The 26,923-nt window shown below is 46.9% G+C and overlaps 1 protein-coding gene across 16 annotated transcripts in view; it reads left to right on the top strand.

Annotated features, from left to right (window-relative positions):
• The window catches only part of ST3GAL3 (ST3 beta-galactoside alpha-2,3-sialyltransferase 3), a 230,305-nt gene that overhangs the window by 176,564 nt on the left and 26,818 nt on the right, over positions 1–26,923 (top strand). For 13 of the 16 annotated variants that reach the window (XM_003891726.5, XM_021940610.2, XM_003891727.4 and 10 more), the window contains 4 exons: positions 18,650–18,744; positions 22,781–22,844; positions 24,029–24,124; positions 24,387–24,573. In XM_003891726.5, coding sequence (XP_003891775.1) covers positions 18,650–18,744; positions 22,781–22,844; positions 24,029–24,124; positions 24,387–24,573 — 442 coding nt within the window. The remainder of the gene's footprint in view (positions 1–18,649; positions 18,745–22,780; positions 22,845–24,028; positions 24,125–24,386; positions 24,574–26,923) is intronic. The other 3 variants (XM_003891739.4, XM_003891734.5, XM_003891740.4) reach the window with 1 other exon arrangement.

The following is a 26,923-nucleotide window of genomic DNA, read 5'->3' on the forward strand; positions in this document are numbered from 1 at the left end:
GATGGTTTTATAAGCATCTGGCATTTCCCCTGCTTGTACTCTCTCTCGTGCCACCTCGTGAAGAAGGTGCCTGCTCCTGTTTCACCTTCCGCCATGATTGTGTTTCCTGAGGCCTCCCCAGCCATGTGAACTGTGAGTCAATTCAACCTCTTTCCTTTAGAAGAGAACTCATCTCTCCTGTTTCCTGCTGTTTGAGAAAAGAATGTACAAAAATACTGCAACTGATAACTGCTTTAGAATTTCTCCTCTTCTTCTTCTTCTTCTTCTTCTTCTTATTATTATTATTATTATTATTACTGAGACAGGGTCTCACTCTGTTATCTAGGCTGGAGTGCAGTAGCGTGATCTCGGCTTACTGCAGCCTCGACATTCCGGGCTCAAGTGATCCTCCCCCATCAGCTTCCCAAGTAGTTGGGATTACCTTGCCACCATGGCAGGGTAATTTTTTAAATTTTTTGTAGAGACGGGATTTCGCCATGTTGCTCAGGCTGGTCTCAAACTCCTGGGCTCAAGCAATTCTCCTGCTTCGGCCTCCCAAATTGCCAGGATTACAGGCATGAGCCACTGCGCCCGGCTTAGAATTTCTCTTCACTTTATTTTTAACTGAGCCTATAGTTGAGCAGGGAGAGATCTGTCAAGGAAGGGGGTGCTAGACTTGCCAAGCACAGGGATCGTAATTGATTTGTGGCCCTAAAACATCAAGACTGGAAGAAAAGCAGCTCAAGTCATAGAGCAGACCATGAGGGGAGAGAGCCAGTCAAGCATCGGGATTGAGGCTCTTAGCTGTCAAGTATAAAAGATTCAGTCCATAGAGGCCATCATAAGGTACAGTGGCGGGAAAGGCTAGAGATTTGGGCCTGAGTCAATAATGTGGAACTGCTGAAGATCTTCCAGTGAAGGGACAAGATAGGCTGGGACTTGCTTATCTCCATAACTTTACCAGGTATTGGCAGTACCATAGCCTGGAAAGGTGTCATGTGTCTAGAATGACCTACAGCAAGTCTCTGGTCCTCCTTCCTGGTGGTTGGCTGGATGGCCATGGGGTGTGCTTGTTGCATGTGGATGGACGAATGTGAAAGAGGGATGCTGCAGCCCAGTAGTTTATGGTTGTGACAGGCCCCTATCCAGTGGGCAGGGCCCATTGTAGTTATTCACTCATTCATTGATTACCTACAATGTGCTAGGTGCTGTTCTAGGTACTATGCATGTGATGAAAAGACAAGGCATGGTGACAAAACTGTCACCTCTCAGCTCACCCAGGAGGTGTGCAGAGGTGAAAAATGGCAGAAATAGGAATATCAGCCTCTGCGTTTGTATGGGGGCTGAAATTCTTATTGTGGGACAGTTCTCCCTATGCATCTTGACAATAGTCTGTGACAGGTTTCTGTCTATCACTAGCTTGACCCATCCCATTTGGTAATTGATCAGGTGTTCGGAGAGAGAGAGAATTCTGCCCCTACAGCCTTACCCAAGGTCTCCAAAGTCGGGAACAATGAGCCCCTGGACTGAAGAAGGCAGCTATAGTATTTTCCTGTAGGAACACAGTCCCCAGCTAGGACTAAAGGGGACCTGCATGGGAAATTCCGGGAGCAGTGTGCATTCATGCTTTGCCCAGTCTGGGGCGGTGATAATGATTGTGATGTCATCTAGCCACATGGGTGCAGGGTCTTCAGACTTCCCTAGTCAGCAGAGTTGGCTCACCCTTCTCACTTCCCGGCAGAGAACACACAGAGGCTAAATTCAAGACCCCAGAGACAGCAACAGGCAGGTAGGTTTCTCCTTAATCTGTGATTTGGACGCTCTTCACTGAAGAAAAGAGAGAAGGAATAGATTTAGGGAAAGATAATGGGCTCCTTTTTTGATATGTTGAGCCTAGGTGCCAGTAGGTTATCTTGGGCAAGATACTCCAGGTGCAGTTGGATATATAAGTCTTGAGCTCAGGACACAAGTCTAAGTTTGAGACGGAGATTCAGCAGCCCCCAGTTAGATATATGTGTCTGGATGTCTGGAACTTGAACCCACCTGTAAACAGTCACATTTTCCAGCCTTTTCTTTTTAAAATCTACCTGGGACTGTAAGCAATGATGGGATGCAGAGCAGATAGTGGTCAGCAGTGACTGCCCTCGTGCCCCTCCCCTGAAGGTATAGGGTCTCATCTCACAGGACAGCATCTGCTGATTCTCTGTCATGTTGTCTCCCTCCTTAGCAGAGGAAAGAAGATGGCTGAAACCTTCCCTTCCAGGAATCTCATTTCTCAGGGTTCAGAAAGTAACATATCTGTATTAATTTCCTGTGGCTGCCCTAACAGGTGATTCCTTCACAGTTCTGGTGGACCGAAGTTCAAAGTCAGTATTCCTGGACTGAAGTCAAGGTGTCAGCAGGGCTGGGCTCCCTCCAGATGCTCTAGGGCATATCCATCTCTTGCCTCTTCTGCCTCTGGTGACTGCTAGCATCTCTTGTCTCGTGGCCGCATCTCTCCAGTCTTGACCTGTGGTCGCATTGCCTTTTCAAAGTCTGTGTGTGGTCAAATCTCAATCCACCTCTCTCCTCTAAGGATTCAAAATGCTGTTAGGGCTCACCTAGATAATCCAGGATTATATCCTCATCTCAAAATCCTGCTTTAGGAAGTGTACATCCTACCAGAAAAACACAAGCAATAAACAACTAAGAATTAAAATAGTAAATTACCACAAGATAAATGCCATGGGAAGAAAGAAAGTATGGCAAGGTGACAAGGAGCAAGTTGCATTATTAAATAGGATGGTGAGGGTTGGCCTCACGGGAAATGAGAGATTTGAATAAAGACTGGAAAGAGGTGAGGAATGAGCCAAATGTGTGTCTGAGGAAGAACATTCCAGGCAGAGGAAAGAGCTCTAGTCAAGACCCTAAGGAAGCAAGGAGTGTGGCTGAGGGACTGTGAACAGAGGGAGAGTAGTAGGAGATGAGACCAGAGAGGAAGTTGGGGTGAGGGAGATCATAGATGGCCTTGTAGGCTGTTGTAAGGATGTCAGCCTTTACTCTGAGATAGAAAGACGTTGCCCATGTGGAAATATTGATCTTTGATAGAAGAATGGAATTTTGCTCAGTTTTATCAAGAGAGAAGAGCAGACATGGTAATTTTGTAGATTTGGTGGGAGGCAGATCTCTGATCTCACTTAACAAATATTTATTCAGCACCTTTTATGCTAGGCACAATTCTAAGTACTGGGGGGCATGACAGTGAACAGAATGGGCAGCTCCTGTTCACATGGAGCTTACACTCTCCCGATAATAACAAGTGCACATGGGAGAGAGGAAGCAATGCACAAAGAGTGATACGTGCTTACGGAGAAAACAAGAAGATGACATGAGAGAATGACTGTGGCAGGAAACCCACTTTAGACAGAAGAGTCAGAGAAGACGTCCCTGAGGAGGTGACATTTGAACAGAAATCTGATTGAAAACGTAGGACCAGCCTTGGGAAGATCCAGAGCTGTTCTGGAAAGTTGCAGACTCAGAAAAAGGCTTGTATTTAAGGACTGGACAGAAAGCCAGTATGCTGTAACAGGGTGAGGACGGAGTAGGATCTGGGGTGTGGTGAGACACTGGTGAGCATTAGGCCCTTTAACCTATGGTTTGGCTTTATTTGGAGACAGAGGGAAGGTTCAAACCTCCATGGCATGGTTGGCATGGTATGGTTGATGATTTATCATGCTGGCCTCCTTGAGAGAATGGACTCTGAAAGAAAGACAAGAGCAGAAGCTGCTCATTGACCATCATAGTGGTCCAGAAATGATTATTTCGACTGGGGTCATAGCAGCGGAGAGAGGTAAGTGGGTGAATTTAGAAAATGTTTAGTGATTGTATTAATAGGACTTGCTGATGAGTTGGATGAGAGGCAGCCAAGAAAAAGAGATGAGTCAAGAATGACTCCAAGGGATGCCATCCAGTTGGCAAGAGGGAGATTTGTTTGTAAAATAGGCGTTGCTCTTTGTGAGGATCTGGCAATATGGGACTAAAAGAGAAAAAAGAATGACTCCTAGGTTTTGGCTTGATCAACTACATTAGCTTGGCCCCTGCCTTCCTCACCATCAAAGCCAGAGCCGCTGCTCCTGCACTGTGACCCGGCATATCACTGGTATTTTCACCACTGCTTTGAATCCCATCATACTCCTGTCCTTCCATCAAACCTGCTACAGCAGGACCCAAACATGGTTGGATCCATCCGACTTTTCCTGCTTCTGCTTCTGGGCTGCTTAGCACCACTGCCTTGGCAACACACAAACACAGCCTTGGCACTACTGTGGCTTCATGCTCTCCGGCCTCTGTACACAGCTTAGCAATCCTTGTCCCTGTCCCAGGGGAGCACGAATTGGTCTGGTTGGCCCTGGAAAATCCACATGATGGAGGCTGTCACCCCAAATGGCTCCTGTCTCTTGCAGCCCACAGGCATTTACTGAGCACCTGGTGTGTATTTGGCTGAGAGCTACGGGTGCCACAAAGTCTGCTGGGCAACTGGGCAATAACACTAGCATGTGCTAAGTGCTAAGAGGTCAGTGTGACTTACCATGGTGACTGTCCCAAATCTTTCCTATTCATAAGTCCCTACAGTCTACACCCTCACACCACAACCCCAAATCTTCCCAGGGAAAAGCGTCGATCTGGTGAGCATTCTCTCAGGTTCTCCATACTTCTAACCTCACCTATTGGAGTAGCCATCTTCACATCCTCCTCCCTTTCCAGGGAAAAGATATCCTGTTTTCTGTGTTCCTCCCCTTATGCTCTGGATCTATTCCCTTCCTCTCCTCCAGGGCTTCATTCCACTGTTACCCCTGCTGTCACCTGCCTGCTCCCTCTCTCTGCTTGACTCCTTTCCATCTGAATACAAACATCTCAGTTCTTCCCCATCCCACTTCATCTCCAGCCTCCATTCCATTTCTGTCCTCTCCTTCACTACCAAGTCTCTTTAGAAATTGTCTGATCTCTGTCTTGAACACTTTCTCACTTCTTTCCCTCCTCAACCCCTGCAGTTGGTTCTGTCCTCTCCATTCCCCAATAGTGTGTTCCCTAAGGGGCCAGTGACTTTCATGTATTACCAGAAGTAGTGCGGTTAATACGAACGTGGATATAAATAGTGCCCATCCTGAGGTCATTGCGAGATTAAATACGAAAATGGAGAGAGCGCTTAGAACAGTGCCAGGAACGCAGTAAGAGCTCAGTCGTTCATTGCTGTTATTACTATTATTATTGTGACGTTGATCATATATTTCATAACTGCCTCTCTGTTTGACTGCCTTACCCATTATCCACCAAGGCAGGGACTCTGAGTTATTTTGTTTTGTTTTATTTTATTTTATTTTATTTTATTTTATTTTATTTTATTTTTTGAGACAGAGTCTCACTCTATCACCCAGACTGGAGTGCAATGGCGCCATCTCAGCTCACTGTAACTTCCTCCTCCTGGGTTCAAGTGATTCTCCTGCCTCAGCCTCCCAAGTAGCTGGGATTACAAACGCCCACCACCACTCCCAGCTAATTTTTGTATTTTCAGTAGATACAGGGTTTCACCATGTTGGCCAGGCTGGTCTTGAACTCCTGACCTCAGGTGATCCACCCGCCTCAGCCTCCCAAAGTGTTGGGATTTACAGGCGTGAGCCACCACGTCCAGCCTCTTGAGTTTTTTATATTCGCAGTGACTAGCACAGAGCCTGAGATAAGCTGGGGCTTAGCACATATTGGAGACATGGATGGTAGATGTTGGTCACCAACAGGACCGTGCCTTTGGGCTTTGGGCTATGTGGCCTCTGCAGACCATCTGGCCATCAACCAGGCTCTTCCTGGGGGAGGGGCGCCTGCCTGTCATGGCAGCTTCTCAACTCACAGTTTCCTCCCCAGTATTCCCCACTTCCCTCCCTCCTTCTTCTACACAAGGCACAGGCTGTCAGCAGAGTCAGTGGGAGCCTGTCAGCAGGAGCCCAGGCACTGCCCCTTGAGGGCCTCTGGCTCAGCCTCTCCTCTCCTCCTTCAGCACAGGCCTCCCTGCCTGTCACACATGTCATGCATGTGGCTCCAGCCTGTCTGGACACAGATGTGGCCACAGTTCCTAGGCAGGCGGGGTGGGGGCAGTAGCTGGCAGTATTTCAGACCGGGGGTGGGGGTATCTGTGAACGTTGGAAATATCACTGGAAGCCTGGTGCTTTGGAACAGGGAGATCAAAGTGTCCATGAGGATCCACACAGAGGCGGTCCCCAGACCTCCAAAGGTGAGCAGGAATTGGCCTGGATTGGCCCTGGAAGATCCACATGGTAGAGGCTGTCACCCCAAGCTGCTCCTGTCTCTTACAGCTCACAGACATTTGCTGAGCACCTGCTGTGTGCTTGGCTGCAAGCCGGGGGTGCCGTACAGCCTGCTGGGGAACTGGGCCATAACATTAGCATGTGCTAAGAGCTCACTGTGCACAAAGAACACTGATGACCCAGAGGAGTGCTTGGTCAGTCCTGTGTGGCTCCGGGAAGACCTCAGAGAAGTAGAGATGCCGCAGTCCAGTCTTGAGGAATGAGCAGAAGTTCAGCATGTGAATGATAAGGAGATGAGAACCCCAGGCAGAGGGAACAGTGGTATAGAGGCATGGAGGCGTTAAAAGAGCCTGGCCAACTCTGGAAATTATATGTGGTTGTACGGGGCTAAAGCGTAGGGAAAGGGAGGAGAAAAGGGGGTATCTGAGGCTGGAGAGGTAGACAGGAGCCTTGTAAATCAGACTGAAGAGCTTAACCTTTACCTTCTAGGTAGCAGTTGCATTGGTAATATCTCGTATCAAACTAATTCAAGCAAAAAGGAAATTGTATTAGTTTACGTAACTGTGAAGTTCAGGACCTGAACTATCTTTAGGCCCACCTCAATCTAGGACTCAAACAGTGTCTTTCTCCCTGCAGCCATAGAAGGTGGCTCCAGCAGTTCTAAGCTCGAAGTTGGCACATTTTTTTTCTTAAAGGGCCAGATAGTAGATGTTTTCGGCTTTGTGGGCCATATAGTCTCTGTCACAAGTTTCTGCTGTTGTAGGACAAAAGCAGCCATACATTGTTTAAATGAATAGGTGTGGCTGTATTCCAATAAAATAAAACTTTTTTATAGAAACAGGCAGCTGGCCTATAGGCTGTAGTTTGCCTGACCCTGTTCTAGGCTTGCATGGTTTGTATAGCTCACTATCTTAGAGAAAAAAAGAGACTCCCACAGCCACCAGCGTCCAAATACGAAATCTCAGAGAAGACCATGGTGTGTAGCACTTAGGTCAACTGCACATTCATTTATTTATTTATTTATTTATTTATTTATTTATTTATTTTTGAGACAGGCTCTCACTCTGTTTTCCAGGCTGGAGTACAGTGGCAAGATCATAGCTCACTGCAGCCTTGACCCTTCCAGGCTCAAGCGGTCCTCCTGCCTCAGCCTCCTAAGTAACTGGGACTACAGGCGTGCACTACCATGCCTGGCTAAATTTTTCAATTTTTTTTTTTCATAGTGACAGAGTCTCACTGTGTTGCCTAGGCTGGTCTCAAACTCCTAGGCTCAAACAGTCCTCCCACCTCAGCCTTCTAAAGTGCTGGGATTATAGGCATGAGCCACCATGCCTGGCCAGGTGCCCATTCTTGAGCCACTTAGGAAGGGGTCTCCTGGTTGGTCAGCCCGGACATGTGCCCATCCCAGTAGCAGTGGTGGGGATCAGCCGAACCAGGAGCACAGGGAATGAAAAGTGGGATGCTATTGTAGAAGACGGGAAGAGATGTGGATATCCACTGCAACATGCCAACAAGAAGGAGCATGAACTGAGTGCCTGAAAATACCAGTGATGATCCAGCTTGAAATTGGTCCTGACACAGCCTCAGGCACCAGGCCGGCCCTGCAGTGCTGATGCACGCCCTGCCTGGCCTTTTCCTTCTGTGCAGTATTTGCATTTCAGCTGCTTTGTTTATACCTAGTCAGAATGCACTTGCCCACTCATTCTTCCTCACACATTGCTCCACCTGCCTGGGTGGAACTAGAGGGCAGAGTCACAAGGGTGCAGGGTGGGGAGGGTGCCAGGCTGAAGCCTTTGCCTCTGCCCTTGGTGGGGGCTGCTTCCCTCCTCCAGCCTCTGCATTCTCTCTTCTTATCTTGAAGGGACAGTTACTTATGGTTCTCTTCTCTTCTGTGCTTTTGTCTTACAACTACCCTTCTCAACATTCTCCACCAGGCTTACATTTATTTATTTGTCTTTCGAGGTTTAGCTCAGCTTTGCCATTATCTCCTTTGAGAAGTCTTTCCTATACCCTCAAGTTGGTCAGTGACCTTCGTACCAAAATGTAGGATGCTATTCCAGAATATAGAATGTGGACATATATTTTCTTATGATTATTTATCTACCTGTCTCTACCACTAGCTTCTTGAGGAAAGGACCAAGGCTAATTTACCTTTAGGTTCCGAGCTCGTACTCAGCACAGGACCTAGCACAGAGTAGGCAAGCAGTTGTTGGTTAGGGCTATGTTTTCCAGCTCCATCTAGTCCCGCGTAAGATGTGGAAGCAAGAGCTTCCTGAACAGGCTTGGAATAGTACTTGTTGGTTGGCACCTGGTGTTTGTCTCTTTACCTCTGAGCTGCCTCTCTAAGGACATATGATGCCCACCTGCTCTTAAATGTACCATCCTTTCTCCTTCGACCCCTGCTTTCCCATAGGACCCATCTCCCATGGGATTCATTCAAGTGGTCAGCAAGGGGAACTCAGCAAGACATATATTTGACAGGGCATTTAGAAAGTGTTTGCATTGCTTGCTTAGACATACACCAGGCTCTTCCTGTGCATGGCCCTTTATGGTGGGGCTACAGCAGCTAGATCCCAAGCAAGACCATGTAGACTCTAGAACACCTATCTCCCTACATTATGTCTATCCCACCACTACTCAGAGAAGGTTCTAGGAAGGTGCATCTGTGGGATTTCGCTTCATCCTGTTGGATGACAGTCTCACCTTGTGGGAGCCAAGGCCTGTGGTTGAATCTAATGGACTGATGTGCTGTGGTCCCTGGTCTAAGAACTCATTGCTGGGCTCTGCCTTCCCTTTGTCTCATGGGCTGCTTGCACTCATCAAACTCATTGGGAGAAGTGGCTAAAAGGCTGGCCACCTAACCAACCAGGCACAGATGACAAGCTGAAGCCATCTGTTACCCTAATCCAGCAAACCCATATCTGGAAGCACTTCTTTCAGTTGGGTTGGTAGGAACTAGGGGGAAGACCCTACCCTGGATCTGCTGGTGCCCACACATAACTACTTCCTCACCTCCCTCCTTAATAAGACCAGTCAACTTTCATGCCAATCTGTGGATACAGGCTTAATATTCCGAGCCTTAGAACATGGTTTAGGTTGATGAACCAGAGTTGAGGACATTCACTTTCTACGCTGCACCTAAGCCACATTTTTGAGCATTAAATGAGCTGGAAGATCTCTTAGGAGGGCCCCAGGTTGCCCTTCCTGGCTGGTTAGCCTGACCCTTATGCCTAATCATAGTCCTCTTTCAGTCTACAGGTCTGTGAGCAGGGCAGCCTCTTGGCTCCTGAGGTTCCACCTATGCTGTGACAGACACAGGGGTCAGATCCACACTCAGCATGTACTCTCCTAGGGCCCGAAACCCCCAAACTACTAGGCTGTGGAATCTAAGGAGAACGGATAGGCAAGTTCCAGTGCAACTTCCGTCTCCTCCTTCCCCTGGTCCTTCTCACGCACTCACACACACCCTGCTGAAACTTGATCCTGAGGCCGCCTCGCGTGCCGGGTTGCTGGCAGGGCTGGCGGGCTGGGGCCTGTCTTTTGGATCCTGCCCCACCCTGCCCTGCTACCCCCTAGGCCAGGGCAAGCAGGTCAGGCGTCCCATACCCCCGCTAGTCTGACCAGTCATTCTACACCTTAAGGGCCACCTCCACCCTGGCCAGGCCCCCAAACGGGCACACTGGTCTGGACGGAAGCCCCTGGATTCTGTTACAGGCATATAGCATGAGGCTAAGCCACCTGCGTAATTAACACACACACACACACACACACACCGTCTACCATCACCCCACCCCCACATTTCCTGTTGTTTATGGGCCCCAGCCCAGTTTTCAAGGCCTCTGCAGGCGCCTAGCCACCTCACAGGGGATGAACAAAGTGCAGTAGGAACACTGGAGGAAGAGTGCAAGCCTCCCTGGGGGAGTCAGGGGAGACTGTCCAGAGAAGTAGTCTTTCAACTTAATAAGAATGAAACAGAACAGAGGATGCCAGAGGCTGGGAAGGGAGAAATAGGGAGAGACTTTTTAAATTATACAAAATCACAGCTAGATAGGAGGAATAAATTCTAGCATTCCATGGCACTCTAGGATGATTGTAGTTAGCAATAATATATAGTTTCAAATAGCTAGAAGGAAGATATTGAATGTTCTCAACACAAAGAAATGATAAATGTTGGCCAGGCGCAGTGGCTCATGCCTGTCATCCCAACACTTTGGGAGGCTGAGGCAGGCAGATCACCTGAGGGTCAGGAGTTCAAAACCAGCCTGGCCAACATGGCGAAACCCTGTCTCTACTGAAAATACAAAAATTAGCTGGGCATAGTGGTGCACACCTGTAGTTCCAGCTACTCGGAAGGCTGAGGCAGGAGAATTGCTTGAACCTGGGAGGCGTAGGTTGCAGTGAGCCAAGATTGTGCCACTGCACTCCAGCCTGGGCAACAGAGCAAGACTCTTGTCTAAAAATAAATAAGAAATGATAAATGTTTGAGATGATGAATATGCTAATTACCCTGACTGGATCACAATACATTATATGTATCACAGCATCACTTTGTACTCCATAAATATGTACAATTATTATGTGCCTATTAAAAAAATTATTTAAGAATAAGTATGCATTTTTTCCAGACAGAGAAGGAAAGTGGTTGGGAAATAGAGCAGAGGTGTACATTTCAGGCAGAGATAATGCATGTGTAAATGCATGAAGACAGACATGTCTACAAATAGTGCTGGGCTGGGAGTATGTAACAGTAGTCCCAGGGGAGTAAAATCTAGATTGCATTAGATAGGAGGGTGACTAGGAGATGAAGAAGTGGAGACAGAATATCCACTGCCCTTCCTAGCTTTTGCCATGAAGGGATGAAAGAAAAGCTGGTAGCTAAAGCGGGTGTATGGCCAGGAAGCTTTGTCGAATTTGTTTGTTCGTTTGTTTGTTTTTACAGGGGAGAGACCTGAGCCTTATTGTGTGCATAAAGAGAAACAAACAGAGATGGAACCCATAGCATGATAGAAAGATCTGCTTTGGTGTCATGGGGATGGGGTAAGGAGGCCAAATTTAAGAATAGGTAAAGGGGCTGATAGATTTGTGGGTAAGGAAGCCAGAAACTGAGGGAGTTCCTATCTGATGGCCTTGGTTTTTCTGTGAAGTGAGAGGAAAGATACCTGCTTAAAGAGAGTTGGAAAAGGATAGAGTTTATGGAGAGTGGAGAATGTTTGGAATAACTGCTGAGCAAAGTCGAGGACCTAGTGCCTCATAAATTTGTGGTGGCATCAGTGCACTTTAGTGTATATGTGTGTGTGTTCTCGCAGCCCCTCGAATATAAAAGGTACAACAGTGTAAGATTAGATCAATCTCTGGTTGGATTTTGCCTAATGTGTGGGACAAAAGGACAGTGGAACCAAGGGGTATAGGCCCCTGGCAAGAGTGAGATTGAGGAGATGGATGGGATCTAGCCAAGAGAGATAGTAGACTAGAAGTATGTATAGAAATCAAGTGGGTTTGGAGTGAAGAAAACAAAGGAGAGAAAGAGAAAATAGAACATGAAGAAATTGTATTCAGAGAGTATCGGAGATTAGTATTTTAAAAGTGATGAAGAGTTTCAGAATGTGGCTGTGGAACTGGGTGGCTGACGTGGAGTGAAGATGAGGAGGTCACTGGAGTCAAGTAAGTCATCTTCGAGGCCAGAGTTGTAGGCATTGAAGTTTCTGAAAATAATTGAGCAAGAATTGGGTTTGCATAGAATATGAGACAGATGCTGAAACCTTGAGTGAATATGGCAGAGTTGGTAGATGATCGGTTGAAACTTGGTAATAAAAGTGATGGTGATGTAGTGATGGAGGTGAGGATGATGTTAGGGAAAGTTATGGCACTGGCTGTGATTGTTAGAAATTCCACATCCACCACTGTCCTTTCTAGGAGTTCTAGGGTAACAAGAACGTAGCGTTCCAAGTCCTTGTTCCCAACTTGAAACCTGATCTCCCCATCACCATGAAAGCATGCCTGTGGCCAAGAGAAGGAGGAGGAGGAGGAGGAAGAGGCTAGAGCACAGCACAGGACATGTTGAGGGAACAGTCCTTGAATCCATGCGGCTGCAATCAATGATACAAGGAGGGAAAACCAGGAATTAAAACTACCATGCAAATCTCCTAAGAAAAGGTGAAGAAAAACCACAGGATAGTCTTAGAACACGTAAAGAGAGGCCTTTGTTAGTCCTATGGAACTAGATAAAATTGGATCTGGTCTTTACACCAACCAAAATAGACCAGAGATTTAAATGTAAAACATGAAAACACACAAGCACTAAAAAAGTATGGATGAATTTCTCTATAACCTGGGGATGAGGAAAACTTTCCTATGACTCAAACTCCAGAAGCAATAGGGGAACGACTGATAAATTTGGCTTAAAACAACAACAACAACAACAACAAAACCTATTGTATGGGAGGCCAAGAATGACCATAGCAGCAGCTTTCTTCCTCCTGCTTTGAGAAAAAATTAAAATCTTTTGTAAAAATGAGGGGGGGAGGGAGAAAACACCAAAACCCAAGTAAATAAATAAACAAACAAGGGGAAATATTTGTAACTGTATCTCAGAGAGTTTATGTATTAAATATATAAAGAACTTTTAAAAAAGAGAAGGAATATATGAAATAATGCTAAATTCCACTCAGAACAAAAGAAATGCAAATTTAGATGACAGCGAAATGCTGTTTTTTTTTTCTATCAGACTAACAAAATCAAAACATTTGACAGTGTACTCTTGGTGAGGTTGCAGGGGTTGTGGGGGAGTGGCACTTTCATACATCACTGGTGGGTATTTCAAAATGGCACAATCCCTGTGGAGGGGAGTTTAGCAGTACGGAGCAAAATTAAAGATACACACTTTCCCTTTGATCCAGCAAACCCACTTGTAGGAATCTATTTCAAAGATACATTGGCAAGTAGAAAAGATATATGCATTAAGTTATTCGTTGTAACCACTACTAGTAGAACCTACTTTACAAAAGACTGGAAATAACCCAGGAGATTGATTGAATAAAATAAAGTACATAATCAATCATGAAGTATTATCCAGCATGTAATTGTAATGGAGTGCTCACCAGGATATATTGTTTAGTAAAAAAAGAAAAATAGACAAAACTGTATGTATACTGTGTTACCTTTTTAGTGAATAAAGAAGGGAACAGGAATACACACACACGCACACGTATCATTTATTTACTTATATCAAAAAAACAAAAGGGATACAATAAAACTAATAAAAATGAATACTGTGTGGGACTAGATGTAACAGGCGGACAGAGATGAAAGCTAGACTTCTTTGAATATATTTTGTTTGTGGATTTAATTGTGTAACTATGCAAAACTCTATATCATCATTAAACAAAATCAATTAAAATGAGGGAAAAGCTCTCCCTTGAAAGCAAAAGCGGAATGAAATAAATGAACCTAACTATGTATCATGTCATTGATGAATTAAACTCAGCAGAATTATTTCAACTGGCAAATGCAAAGGAATTTGTCTGTTCTGCTAGTGGGGTATAGCCTAAGGCAAAAAGAACTGCAAAGAAACCTTAAATTGTTTTTAGTAATGATAGCGTTAGTAGTATACTGGTATTGTTTTTCTGAAACCATTATATACATTTTCTCTATGTATATGTTAGGATCAAGCAAAAAAAGTAATTGTGTTAATGTCACTGGAAACAAGGATGTCAGCTTAAAAGAGATACAAATATAAAGTCAAATATAGTAGGTAAACAATTGTTTGCTATGTGAATTATATATCAATAAAGCTGTTTTTAAAAAGAAAAAGAAGATAAATACAAATCTTGTAATCCTAATTTTGTATTGGAAATACTAGTTACAAATGAATGATGTATTCTTTTCCTCAAAAAATTAATTCCCACCCTGAGCAATATAGTGAGACTCCATCTCTACAAAAAATAAAAAATAAGTCAGGTGTGGTGGCTCATGCCTGTAGTCCTAGCTACGCAGGAGGCTGAGGTGGAAGGAATGCTTGAGCCCAAGAGTTTGAGGTTGTAGTAAACACAGATCACACCACTGTACTCTAGCCTGGGCAATGGAGCAAGAGCCTGTCTCAAAAAAAATATTATAGTCAAAATTTTAGGTGTGATAATGCTTTAAGAAAGGTTGTTTAGGTATGGTTTACATTTTAAGGTGTCCTTATCTTTTAGAAAATAATGCTGAAATAGTCTATGGATGAAATGGCATAATTTCTGGGAATTTTCAAAATAGTATAGAAAGAAAGTGGATGGGGTATTAAAGAAACAAAATTGACCATGATTGAAAATTCCTGAATCTGGGTGATGGGGGTGGCAGTGTTGACTGTACTATTTTTTCTGCTTTTTTATATGTGAAATTTTCCATAATGAAAAGTTTAAAAATATATACACCGGAGGAAAAAATGAGTTCCCTTTGCAAAGAGATGCACCCAACTAGCAGAAGTGTTAGAGGAGAGCTGGTTGAATCATTCAAGGAATAGAAAGAGCAGCTACAGAAAGAAAATCCAAAGCCAAAGGCCTGATGAAAGAGAGAGACGAAGTGGAAAGTGTTTGAGGCTGAGCATGGTGGCTCACGCCTATAATCCCAGCACTTTGGGAGCCTGAGGCAGGAGGATCACTTAAGCCCAGGAGTTCAAGACCACCCTGGGCAACATAGCAAGACCTCATCTCTACCAAAATTAAAAATAAAATGAGAACTTAGCTGGGTATGGGGGTGGATGTCTGTAGTCCTAGCTACTCAGGAGGCTGAGGTGGGAGGATCATTTGAGCCCAGGAGTTTGAGGTTACAGTGAGCTGTGTTCACACCACTGCACTCCAGCCTGGGTAACAGATATATATGGGACAAGTGAACATGCTCAACAATATCTGAATGTAACTGGGAAAATATGGAATATGGGTCACTCTACAGGGCAAATAACCTACATACATAGAACTAGGAAATATGTGTATGTCCTAGTTTTGACCGGCCTGGAAATAATGACTAACCCATAACAACATGAGCTTCCCTAGCTACTCTGATGGTGATCTGTAAATACCATTACCAGTTGAAAGGAACCAGGGTTCCTTGGGAAAATAAATGACTGATTCCAAGTCGGGGCAAGAAATGTACAAGATCAGCCACAAACATCTTTTCATACCATAAAGCCAGGACATTATCAAAGATTACTGGGATATGGCCAGAAGATTCAGGAGCCAAATTGAAAAGACTCCACTGGCCAAAGAAGGGATAATCTGAGCATCAAAAAATAATGATTGGCTGGGCCCAGTGGCTCACGTCTTCGGAGGTCAAGGTGGGCGGATCACCTGAGGTCAGGAGTTCAAGATCAGCCTGACCAACATGGTGAAACCCCATCTCCACTTAAAATACAGAATTAGCCGGGCATGATGACGGGTACCTGTAATCCCAGCTACTCGGGAGGCTGAGACAGGACAATCACTTGAACCCAGGAGGCAGAGGCTGCAGTGAGCCGAGATCGCACCATTGCACTCCAGCCTGGGCAACAAGAGTGAAACTCCATCTCAAAAAAAAATAATAATAATAATTAAATACATAATAATGGTTACAGAAATTACAGTAGATTGACATATATCAAATATATGAAAATGTCTGAATTCCTAATGATTAAAATGTAAAAAAGCCTCATTAATCATCTTTGGAGGGTGCTAAGGAATCAGCTCATTATTCTGCAAATGGGTAAATAAGGGGAAAAATTAAGCATTTTATCTCATCTTTTCTGTAGGACTGCAACCAAAGAGTTATGAGATAAAGTTTATAGAAGTATCGTAGCATCTCCTAAAGAAAGGATGGATCTAGGCGGTGATCCTCAGTGGCTACTACAAGCATTCTGTGCAGAGCCACTGAGAACTTGATCAGTTCTAGCCAAGAACACTTGAACCTAGTCTTTTTTTAAAATTTGAGATGGAGTCTCGCTCTATCACCCAGGTTGGAGAACAGTTGGCATGATCTTGGCTCACTGCAACCTCTACCTCCCGGGTTCAAGCGACTCTCCTGCCTCAACCTCCCGAGTCGCTGGGACTACCGGCGTGCCCACCACACCTGGCTAATTTTTGTATTTTTAGTAGGGACAGGGTTTCGCCATGTTAGCCAGGCTGGTCTCAAACTCCTGACCTCAGGTTATCCGCCTGCCTTGGCCTCCCAAAGTGCTGGGATTGGAGGCACGAGCCACTGCACCCAGCCTGAACCCAATCTTGATCAATAATTTTTTTTTTTTTTTTTTTTTTTGTGAGGCAAGGTCTCACACTGTCACCCAGGCTGGAGTGCAGTGGTGTGATCTCACGTCACTGCAGCCTCAACCTCCTGAGCTCAAGCGATCCTCCCACCTCAGCCTCCCAGATAGCTGGGACTACAGTCTCTGTCTAGTAGGAGAAAGTCTACAAAGCAGTCTACAAAGTAATATGGAAAAAGGAAAATCAGTTTAGATGTATACCATAAGGTTAATTATCTCTGTGTTGTACAATTATGGGTATTTTTATTTTACATGTGTGCTTGTCTGTATTTTTTTCCAAAATTAACATGTTACAGGTTGCACAAAAAATGAGGTGTTTTTAAAAGTAAAACTTACTGAACTTTCTAGTCATCTGAATAAAAAGAAAGGAGAGAGAGGAAAAGGAAAAAAAAAAAGTCAAGATCATTTGGCTAGATCTTAGGCATATTTTATTAGCATATGACATCTAGTACATATTGGAAAGCAGATAAAATCCTGTCCAAGCTTGACTCTGAGAGAAACTTTCCAGAAATTTTATAAGCTCAGTCCTGACACAGAAGAAGAGGTTCTTGGTGCAGGCTTATCCAGGGACCATGTTCGCTTTGATATTACACATAGACCATGACCAGGATCCTCGGAGCCTCTGGCAAAACATCAAATATATTAATTTACTTAGATTTTATATACTTGGCACAAGAAATATGCATTACCCTTTTACATGGGATGCTGGGGGAGTGCACTGACTTAGTTGCTGGGACCCGGCTCCGAGCTCCCAAGTGTTGACATCTTCCTAGCAAGAGTGATGGGGGAGGGAGCAGGATTCAGAGTTTTCTGCTTCTTTCAAGTTCATGTCAAAATCTCTAATAATACCAGACCTCTGAGTGATAACTGATACTGTTGCTCCTGGGACTGCCGGTTATAATGGTGTTAGTGATGATAGGGATGAGAAATCCGTGCTGTGGTTGCTTCTGGGCTTGGAGGGCCACCCCTGCAGCCTGCAGTTATTCAGTGGCTGATTCAGGGTGAGTTAGAAATAACGAGACAGAGCCACGGAGGCCCAGGCCTCCCGACATTCATTTATGGCCAGGAAGGTCCTGAGCAGGCCGCATGGCAGAGTTCTCAGCACACAGTGGGTGATCAGGGACTGGCCATCTTTGGGGCTGCCAGGTCCCCTGAAAATGGCCTCAAAGCAGGGTGCTAGTGCCCACGTGAAGTTGTGCTCTCCAGTCATCTCTGAAGAGCTCAATTCCTGCTGCATCCTCTCCCTCTTCCTCACTTCCCTTTGCCTCTCTTCAGACTTCGTCTCCTCCTCCCCAAGCCTGTCCCCTCCCTGCCCATTCCAAGAAGAGTAAGACTTGCCTGTTCTTTCCCCCGAGCTCAGCATCACTTCACCCTCCTCCTCTCGCCTTTCCGCCCATCTCCCCTCCGGCCCAGATCAACCCTTCCCCTGAAGCTCTGGATCCTTCCTCACTTCCACAGGAACTTAGCCTCCTCTCTTTCTTTCTCTCCACCAGCAAATGCACTCAAATTCCTACTGGTCTGAAACCTCTCCCCTCGGCCCTGCCTCCTAGGACTCTGCTTTTTCTTTCTCGTCCCTACCAAACTTCTGTCTCCTATAGCTTTTAACCTGCTTTGTCCTCTCACCATGAATTCTCCTTCTTCCTCACTGTGGGTGGTCCACTTCCCAGAATTCTCTCCAAAATCTGTCTCCATGTACTGGTTGTATTTTTGGATGTATTTCTGCTCAACTGGACAGTGTCTCATCTCTGTGTTCCCAGATTGCAGGAACAATGTGGGCAGCAGTGACTATTTGATGGATGCCTGCACAACCTTCCAGAGAGCTTTTAGCTCTGAGAAATTGATCTTTGCTGAGCAAATCTTGTCTCTCCACTCCTACAGCTGGCCAAATAAAGACTGACCAGGCCTACTACCTCAGACTCAGGCTCCACTGAACAAGATCTGTCAAACCCCTCAACAGAAACCCAGTGAACAGGCTGGGCGGAGAGGGGTATGCCGGAATCAGAGGGGGCTTCCAGCCGATCCTTAGCCAAGATGGATGCACAGAAGTGCCACCAGGACTCCACCCTGTTGCGTTTTTGTGATCCTCAACAGTCCTGTTATATTCCAGGTTCTCCAAGCCAGCACCCATGTTCCTGGATGACTCCTTTCGCAAGTGGGCTAGAATCCGGGAGTTTGTGCCGCCTTTTGGGATCAAAGGTCAAGGTATGTTGGGAACCCTGCCCTACATTAACATCTCACCCCCCCGACTGTCTCCCTATCCTTCAGGATAAGGCTACATCCTCGAAGTCCCCATGCTAAGAATCCACCCTTCCTCTACTCTCAACAAATCTCTACCTTTTTCCCTTCCTTTTTTCACTTTTTTTTTTTTTTTTAGTTAGAGCCTTGCTCTGTCTCCCAGGCTAAAGTGCAGTGGCATGATCTTGGCTCATGCAATCTCCACCACCTTTAAGATCCTCCTACCTCAGCCTCCTGAGTAGCTGGGACCATAGGCACGCACCACCATGCCTAGCTAATTTTTTCTTTGTATTTTTAGTAGAGACAGGGTTTTATCATGTTGCCCAGGTTGATCTCAGACTCCTGGACTCAAATGATCTGCCCAAAGTGCTGGGGTTATAGGCATGAGTCACCGTGCCCGGCTTCTTCTTTAATGGAATATGTACACAGAGCCCACCACTTTGCCAGGGGCTAAGTATACAACAGTGAAGTGGACAGATTTGGTTCCTCTCCTCAAAAAGCTCCAGTATAGCCGAGATACAGATACTCAGAGTGCAGGGTTCTGGTGAGGGAAGTACAAGGAGCTTTGAGAGCACAGGAAAGGCGTGCCATAGACAGGAACACTAGAGTACTAGGTATAGTAGGGACATTCCCAGAGAGGTAACAGACTGTCCCCCAGGAGTGCCCCACACCCCTCTATCAGCCCATCCTGATGTTTTCACCTCAACGTCTCCCTTCCAGCCCTTCCTTATCCTGTCCAAGGCTAACCTGTCCCCTGCCCTCTTAGAAACTCCCCTTCTATTGCCTTGGGGACCTCACCCACACAGCTCCCTCCTAACTTAAGACTTTCCCATCCTGAGTAGTTGAACAATTCTGCTTCTTTGTCAAGTTCTGTGCTGTTTCATGGCATGGGAAAATAATCTGGACTTATGGGTCAGGCAGAGAGGGATCAGATCCCCATACTTCCTTTTTACTAGCTGTGACCCTGGACAAGTTACCTGTCTGTGCTTTAGTTCCTTCAGCAGTTAAATGGAGAGAATTATACTACTGTGTAAAGTCTTGGTCAGAATTACATAAAATAACAGCTAAAGGGGTGATATCATTTGGCCAGGAGATTCAAGAATACCTAAACCCTCTACTCAGCCAGCCTACCTCTCCCTGAAAAGAAGACAGTGGCCAGGAAAAGCACTTGAACTGGAGCTTTGACCTCAGACCTCCAAGGACAAATCTAATGGGTCAGGTTAAACCATGTGAAGAACACCTTTTCCCTGGGTGCAGGCAGCAAAGAAGACCACTCTTCTCTCTCAAATCTGCACTCGAGACTCAGATGGGATAGCTACAAAGGCCAGGGAAGTTTGCTGTGGAGCCCATCAGCCAGCAAGCAGAGAGCACCTGCTAATGTGTACTCTTTCTGCTGAGGTTCTCCTCCTAGAAAACAAAGCCCAGTCCATATCCTTGACCTTGGCTAATTTTAGTAGCAATACGCTCTTCCTTAAAGGTGAAATTGGAAGTGGGGAAAGGAGGGAATCTGTGGCCTTTCTTAAAGCCCACCATAAGGTATATCTGAAGACACTTAGTGTAGAACATTGCTTAAAGGTTTGTTTCCCTACCTCATTCTCACTCAACTGGAAGGATTCTCGACCTCATTCTGGAAGGATTAACTGCACCTACTGCCTCCTCTTTCTCACCATTTACTCCTGAAGAACATCTGCATCCCTGCCCATCCCACCCCACCATTCCAGTGAAACTGCTCAGTGTCCTGGAGAAATCCAAGGGATACTTCTCAGTCCTTAACATGACCTCTCGGCTACCTCTACCAGCGTCTCCACCCCTCTCCTTTAAAAAAGTATAAGTTTGTTATTTTTAATTTTGGAGCCATCTTTTCTTTACAAGAAATATTTCAAGCATATAAAAAATACTAGGAATAATGAGCATTGATGTACCTTCTACTCAGCTTAAGAAATAAAACATGAGATACAATTAAAGCTTCTGTGGAGCCCTTCCCACTCCATTCTCTTCCTTCCCCAGGAAGCCATTATTCTTCATTATCCTGGCTTCAGTGTTGGCATTCTTATGCCTTGTTTACGTATATTTGGGACAGGGTCTTGCTTTGTCACCCAGGCTGGAGTGCACTGGCACACACACGACTCACTGCAGCCTCAACTCCCGTGCTCAAGCAATCCTCTCACCTCAGCTCCCCAGGTAGCTGGGACTAAAGCACACACTAGCACTCCTGATTAATTTTTGTATTTTTTTGTAGAAACAGGGTTTAACCATGTTGCCCAAGCTGGTCTCAAACTCCTGAGCTCAAGCAATCCTCCCTCCTTGGCCTCCCAAAGTGCTGGGATTACAGGTGTGAGCCACCACACCCAGCCTTATGTATTTTCACTACATATTTATATTTGTGTATATGTGTATGTATATTCTTCATTTTTTTTGAATATGTTTTTGAGATTTATCTGTATTGATGCATATAGCTCTAGGTCATTGATTTTTTTTAATGGCTGTATAGGATTTCATATACCACATTTAATCTGTTTTTTTTTTTGGTTTTTTTGTTTGTTTTTTTTTGGTGGACATTCAGCTTGCCTCCAACATTTTGCTGTAACAAACAGCTCATCAGCGGACACTCTTGCATGTCTTCTGGAGCAAGCGTGTGACTTTGTCAGTGCTCCGTGCCTAGGAGCATAGTTGTAGGATCTTAGTGTATGCACATCTTTGTGGTTATTTGATGTTATTAAGATGCTCTCCATTGTGGTGATACCAGTTTACTTCATTTTTAGGTCTTTATGTACATTATTTTATATCTTCCTAACAACTCCACAAAATAGGAATTACTTTCATTTTAGAGATGAGGAAACTAAAGCTCAAAGAAAGGAAATGATTTATGTAAGGTCACAGAGTATAGCCAGTATTTGACTCCAAAGCCAATACCCTTGCTATTCACTATACAGTATATTGTAGTGCTCTCATGATACCAGTTTGGAAGAGCAGTCCTCATTGCCAAAGCCAGAGAGAGGCTGAAGAGATGAGGTCTAAATAGTGGGCACAGGTCTGAGAGCACAGAAGTCACAGGGGTCCTTGCTGAGTGGAGTGCAGGTGGGCAGAGCCAGGCTCAGGGAGTAAAGAGGTGAGGAGGTAAAGTCAGCCTGGCAAAGAGCAGGATTCAGGATTGGCAATGTGAGAGGGAGAAAGTGAGGGAAAGGTGATGTCAGATAATGAGGCACGTGGTGAGCTCTTCAGCTGTTGGTTGTCTCCTTGTTCGTTTCCTGGTATCTGCTGAGTGGGAACACAGAGATAAGCACAAGGTGGTCTCTAGCTCTGAGCAGGTACTCCCATTCCAGGGGAGACCGCATGCTCCAGCTTCCAGGGAAGGCCCTGGCCTAGGAATGCATGCCCTGGGGCCTGACTACAGAGCCTCAGAAAACCAGTTGAGCCTCCCAGAAGCCTGGGAGAGAAGCTGCGTGCCAGTGTTAGGGACGGGCTCCTGGCAGTGATATGCCTGTCTGTTTCCTGCCTTCACTTCCTTTGTCAGGAATAAAGTCAGGGCAGTGGCCCAACGCATTCTCGTGTCCAGAGGTCTCTCTACTTCCACTTTCACTCTAGCCCCCAGGAACTTGTGCCTTCCAGTAGGATTATCTGTAAACGTTTGGTTTTTTTTTTTTTTTTTTTTTTTTGAGACGGAGTTTCACTCAGTCGCCCAGACTGGAGTGCAGTGGTGCGATCTTGGCTCACTGCAAGCTCCGCCTCCCAGGTTCACACCATTCTCCTGCCTCAGCCTCCCAAGTAGCTGGGACTACAGGTGCCCACCACCGCGCCCAGCTAATTTTTTGCAATTTTAGTAGAGACGGGGTTTCACCATGTTAGCCAGGATAGTCTCAATCTCCTGACCTCGTGATCTGCCCGCCTTGGCCTCCCAAAGTGCTGGGATTACAGGCGTGAGCCACCGCACCTGGCCTATCTGTAAACATTTTATAGAAACGTAAGTGACCCTGTAACAGAAACCTCTCTCCTCTGTCTGCAGACAATCTGATCAAAGCCATCTTGTCAGTCACCAAAGAGTACCGCCTGACCCCTGCCTTGGACAGGTGAGCCACACACTGCACAGCCTCCTACCCACCGCTGCCTGGTGGTGTGCAGAGGTGTTGAGGTCCAGCTGGCCTTCCCTGCACATGAGCAGTTTCTCCAGCACATCCACACATGCACATACAGTACACACACAGGGTGGGTGGAGCAGGTAAGTGGTACCACTGCACCTAACTTGCACCCCCATGGGTTGTAAGCACTTGGCAGACATCCCAGTCCTCAGATACCAGAGGTTTGAGGGTAAGAACTGAAGACACTGGGGCTGGGACTAGCCCAGCAATGGGACTGAGGGCCTGGGTGGCAGGGGCAGGTGAAGGGGGCAAAGCTTAAGTCCAGAAGGCAGTGACAGCTCCCAAACCAACAGACCCTAGAGTGGGAAGTGCCAGGGTCAGGGATGGGAGAAGCACTATGAGTAAGCTCCCTAGTGACTGCTGGGAGCCTTGAGTCCTAGAGCCTCCTGTCCTGTTCCTCTTTTCTTCTTTTTTTTTTTTTTTTTCTTTTTTGAGACAGAGTCTTGCTCTGTCACTGAGGCTGGAGTGCAGTGGTGCGATCTTGGCTCACTACAAGCTCTGCCTCCCAGTTCACGCCATTCTCCTGCCTCAGCCTCCTGAGTAGCTGGGACTACAGGCGCCTGCCACCATGCCCGGTTAATTTTTTGTATTTTTAGTAGAGACAGGGTTTCACCGTTTTAACCAGAATGGTCTCGATCTCCTGACCTTGTGATCCGCCCACCTCGGCCTCCCAAAGTGCTGGGATTACAGGCATGAGCCACCACACCTGGCCTGTTCCCCTTTTCTTGCTTTCCTGGTATAGTCCCAAGCTTGGCCCACTTTTCCCTCTCCCCTGAAGCCTGCCTAAACACCACTACCCCTTGGGGAACCTTTACCCTGGAATGCCATCTTACCAGGGCTCCATCCTCACTACCCAGGCCTGGCACCCAAGCCTTTCTATGGCCCTGTTTTCCTGGGGAAGTGTCAGGGCCTAGAGATGCTGGAGAGTCTCAGGGCCCAGCTATCCATTGTATGCTTCAAGCCTTCTCTCAGAAATGCTGCCAGAAACCTACTGGTCTTCTTCCTCTATCCCAGCCTGGTCCTGGACAAGGGCATGGGGTCAAGGGCCAAAGGAGCAGGGGAAGAGACCTGGTGGGCAGTTCTCTGTACAGAGGTCTCCGCCTCTCTCCCCTCAGCCTCCGCTGCCGCCGCTGCATCATCGTGGGCAATGGAGGCGTTCTTGCCAACAAGTCTCTGGGGTCACGAATTGACGACTATGACATTGTGGTGAGGTGAGCTCCCCAAAATGGCACCTTGGGTGAGTGTCTTAGCCCTGAGCCCATTGAGAACTGTCTATCTGGCTAGTTGGGCTGGAGGTCAACAGAAGCCTCAAGAACCTGGGTTGGAGGGCTTTGGAACAGACAACTAGGGGTAGCGCCTGGGGAGAATAGGTCCAGGTGACCTGGACTCCTATTCTCCGTGCCTGGGGTATTCTGGGGTCATGGTGCCTTCCCAAACACAGACCCAGGCTCTGACTGGGCCTGCTCTCTGTAGACTGAACTCAGCACCAGTGAAAGGCTTTGAGAAGGATGTGGGCAGCAAAACGACACTGCGCATCACCTACCCCGAGGGCGCCATGCAGCGGCCTGAGCAGTACGAGCGCGATTCTCTCTTTGTCCTCGCTGGCTTCAAGTGGCAGGACTTTAAGTGGTTGAAATATATCGTCTTCAAGGAGAGAGTGGTAAGCTCTCCTGGCACCACCTCTTGCCCTGGCCTTCCCCAACTCCTAAGCAGTACCGCCCCTTGAATGCAGCAAAGAATGAGTAAGAACCTTCAAAAGAAGCATTAATGACCCAAAGCTGCAAGTCACCCAATGGCAGCCAAGGGGCAGAAAGGTCAGGAGATTGCCAGGGTTGCTGGCCAAACTCTGGGGGCTGATATGCCTGACACCTGCTACCTGCTTCTAGGTGCCCAGGTGCAGATCCTTCCTTAGCCTTCTGTAGTCAGACCCCAGCAGCCCCAGGGACCCTTCCCTGGCCTTAGATCTCCTGGCTGAGGAAAGCTCTGTCTCTCAGGCCAGCCTTCGTATCACTCCCAATCTTCCCACTCTGCTGCCCTGACATTGTAGCTGCCTCCCTTGCCCCCTCTTCTCCTCTGTAAGTTCACTCTGACTCTGGTCTTAGGGGTCCCTGCCTTCTTTCTCAGCCTGGGTTCTGCAGGGACAGCAGACCCCTTAACTTCAGAGTGCCAGCTTCCAAGCTTGTAAGTCCTGGCCTCTTTCCACTTTGTACTTTTACCACTGACCATAGCTGAATCCCCAACCTGCCACTGAGTCTGATCATTGGGAATGATCAGGTTCCACTGACTGTTCAAAGCATGTAAGGGTCTGGGCCCATTTCTTTAGGGAGCTTATGTGGCAGAGTAAGGTCAACTGCTCTTTAGGAGACCACCACTGAGTTCCCTCCCAAGACCTCTACTTCCCAGCTCTGGGCCTACAGGGACATCCGTGAACTTGCCCAGGTCCACTCCCCCACAACCAGCTGTCACCAGAAGCCCCAGGGCTGGGGTACTACAGAGCTCAGGCCGTTCATCTTCTAATACCCAAGCCTCTTACTAGAGGAGGATGATGACAGACGGCCCTCTGCCTACAGTGAGAAGCTAGTTGTTCTTTCTGAAGGTTTAGAGAAGAGTTGGGAGTGGGAACAGCTTCCCTTGCCTGTAGGGTCTCAGTGCAATTTGGTTTAACTCCACAGCTCTTTCCCAAGCAAGGCCAAGTACAGGCAGTGTCAAGTAGGTAGCAAGCAAGAGAGAAGACAGAAGTCAGGTCCAGAAATTCAGGTAGGTGGGACAGTGGGGAAGGGGAATCCATATCAGAACCAGACTGGATGAGGCACCTGGGCTCCACAGTGTCCAGTCCACCTCCCCAAAGGGGAGGAAAGGGCCAGGCAGCAGAGTGATCGCTTGGCCTTAGCCAGACCCAGCTTCAAGTAGGCCCACTGCCCACACAGACCAGGTAAATAACAGTGGCTCCAGGAGTACCCTACTGTTTTCAGAACCCTGGGAACTGAGACACTAGTGTTTTCAGAGACCCTCTCTTTGCCTTGAGGGCAGTAGAATTAGGATCACAGATAGGCACTTTTAAGGGAGAATGGTAGGAAATAGGGTCTGTCCTGGTGAACCCCAGTGAGCCTAAGGGCTGCTGTCTCACTCACCCTGGCCTTCTGCCATCCTCCTTTCACATCATTTCCTCTGTCACAGCCTCCCTCAGGGCAAGAGCTCCTAAGGGACAGGGCTTGATCCCATTGGTTTTTACCCTTCAGTGCCCAATCACCATAAATGATCTGCAATTGACTCAAACACCAGTTTCTACTTCCTACTGGGCAGACTGGGAGAAGCCAGGCAGTTCAAATAAGGCCGGGCCAAAGGGGTGGGTCAGAGCCTGTCGTGGGTGTTATCACATGTTCCTTCCAGGAACACCAAGGTCAGTTAATTCAAGGTTCTTAAAATTCATCCGAGGGAGTAAGGAAAGAAAGAAGAAAAGGAAGGAAGCCAGCTAGAGTCGGAGAACTCACTATACTCAGGCTACTCAGGAAGCAGACAGCAGAGCCTTGCTTTTCCCAGGAAGACTGAGGAGCTCTCCGCCCGGCCTGGCCTTGGCAGCAGGCAGATTCAAGGTACCAGCATTGCAGGATGAGGCACAGGCACAGGCTCACTCTTGCTGACATCTGTGTTGTCCTGGCCACACCCGGGGCTCTAGGACCAGCCTTGCATTGGTGAGAACTGCTACCCAGGATGGGTGGGGGTGAGTGGGAAGGAGAGAGAGGAGACAGGGAGGACTCCTCTGAATTACCGTGGGCCTTCCTTGGCTCCAAAGTGAAAGATAATTTGGACCTTTAAAGTGAGCTGCCAGAGGAATGCCGGGGTTGCCCGTGGCCTCACCTCCCCCATCTCTCAGAGTGGACCTGCCCAGGCCCTTTGGCCACCCCAGGGACCTCTTCTTTAGTGTCCTTCTCCACCCCAAGCCCAAGGCTAATGCCTTCCCAGGACCTCACCCATGCTTTGCCGCGCTTCCCTGGCATCTGAGACCCAGG

Source organism: Papio anubis, chromosome 1 (genome assembly GCF_008728515.1).
Source record: "Papio anubis isolate 15944 chromosome 1, Panubis1.0, whole genome shotgun sequence".
Classification (NCBI taxonomy): Eukaryota; Metazoa; Chordata; class Mammalia; order Primates; family Cercopithecidae; genus Papio; species Papio anubis.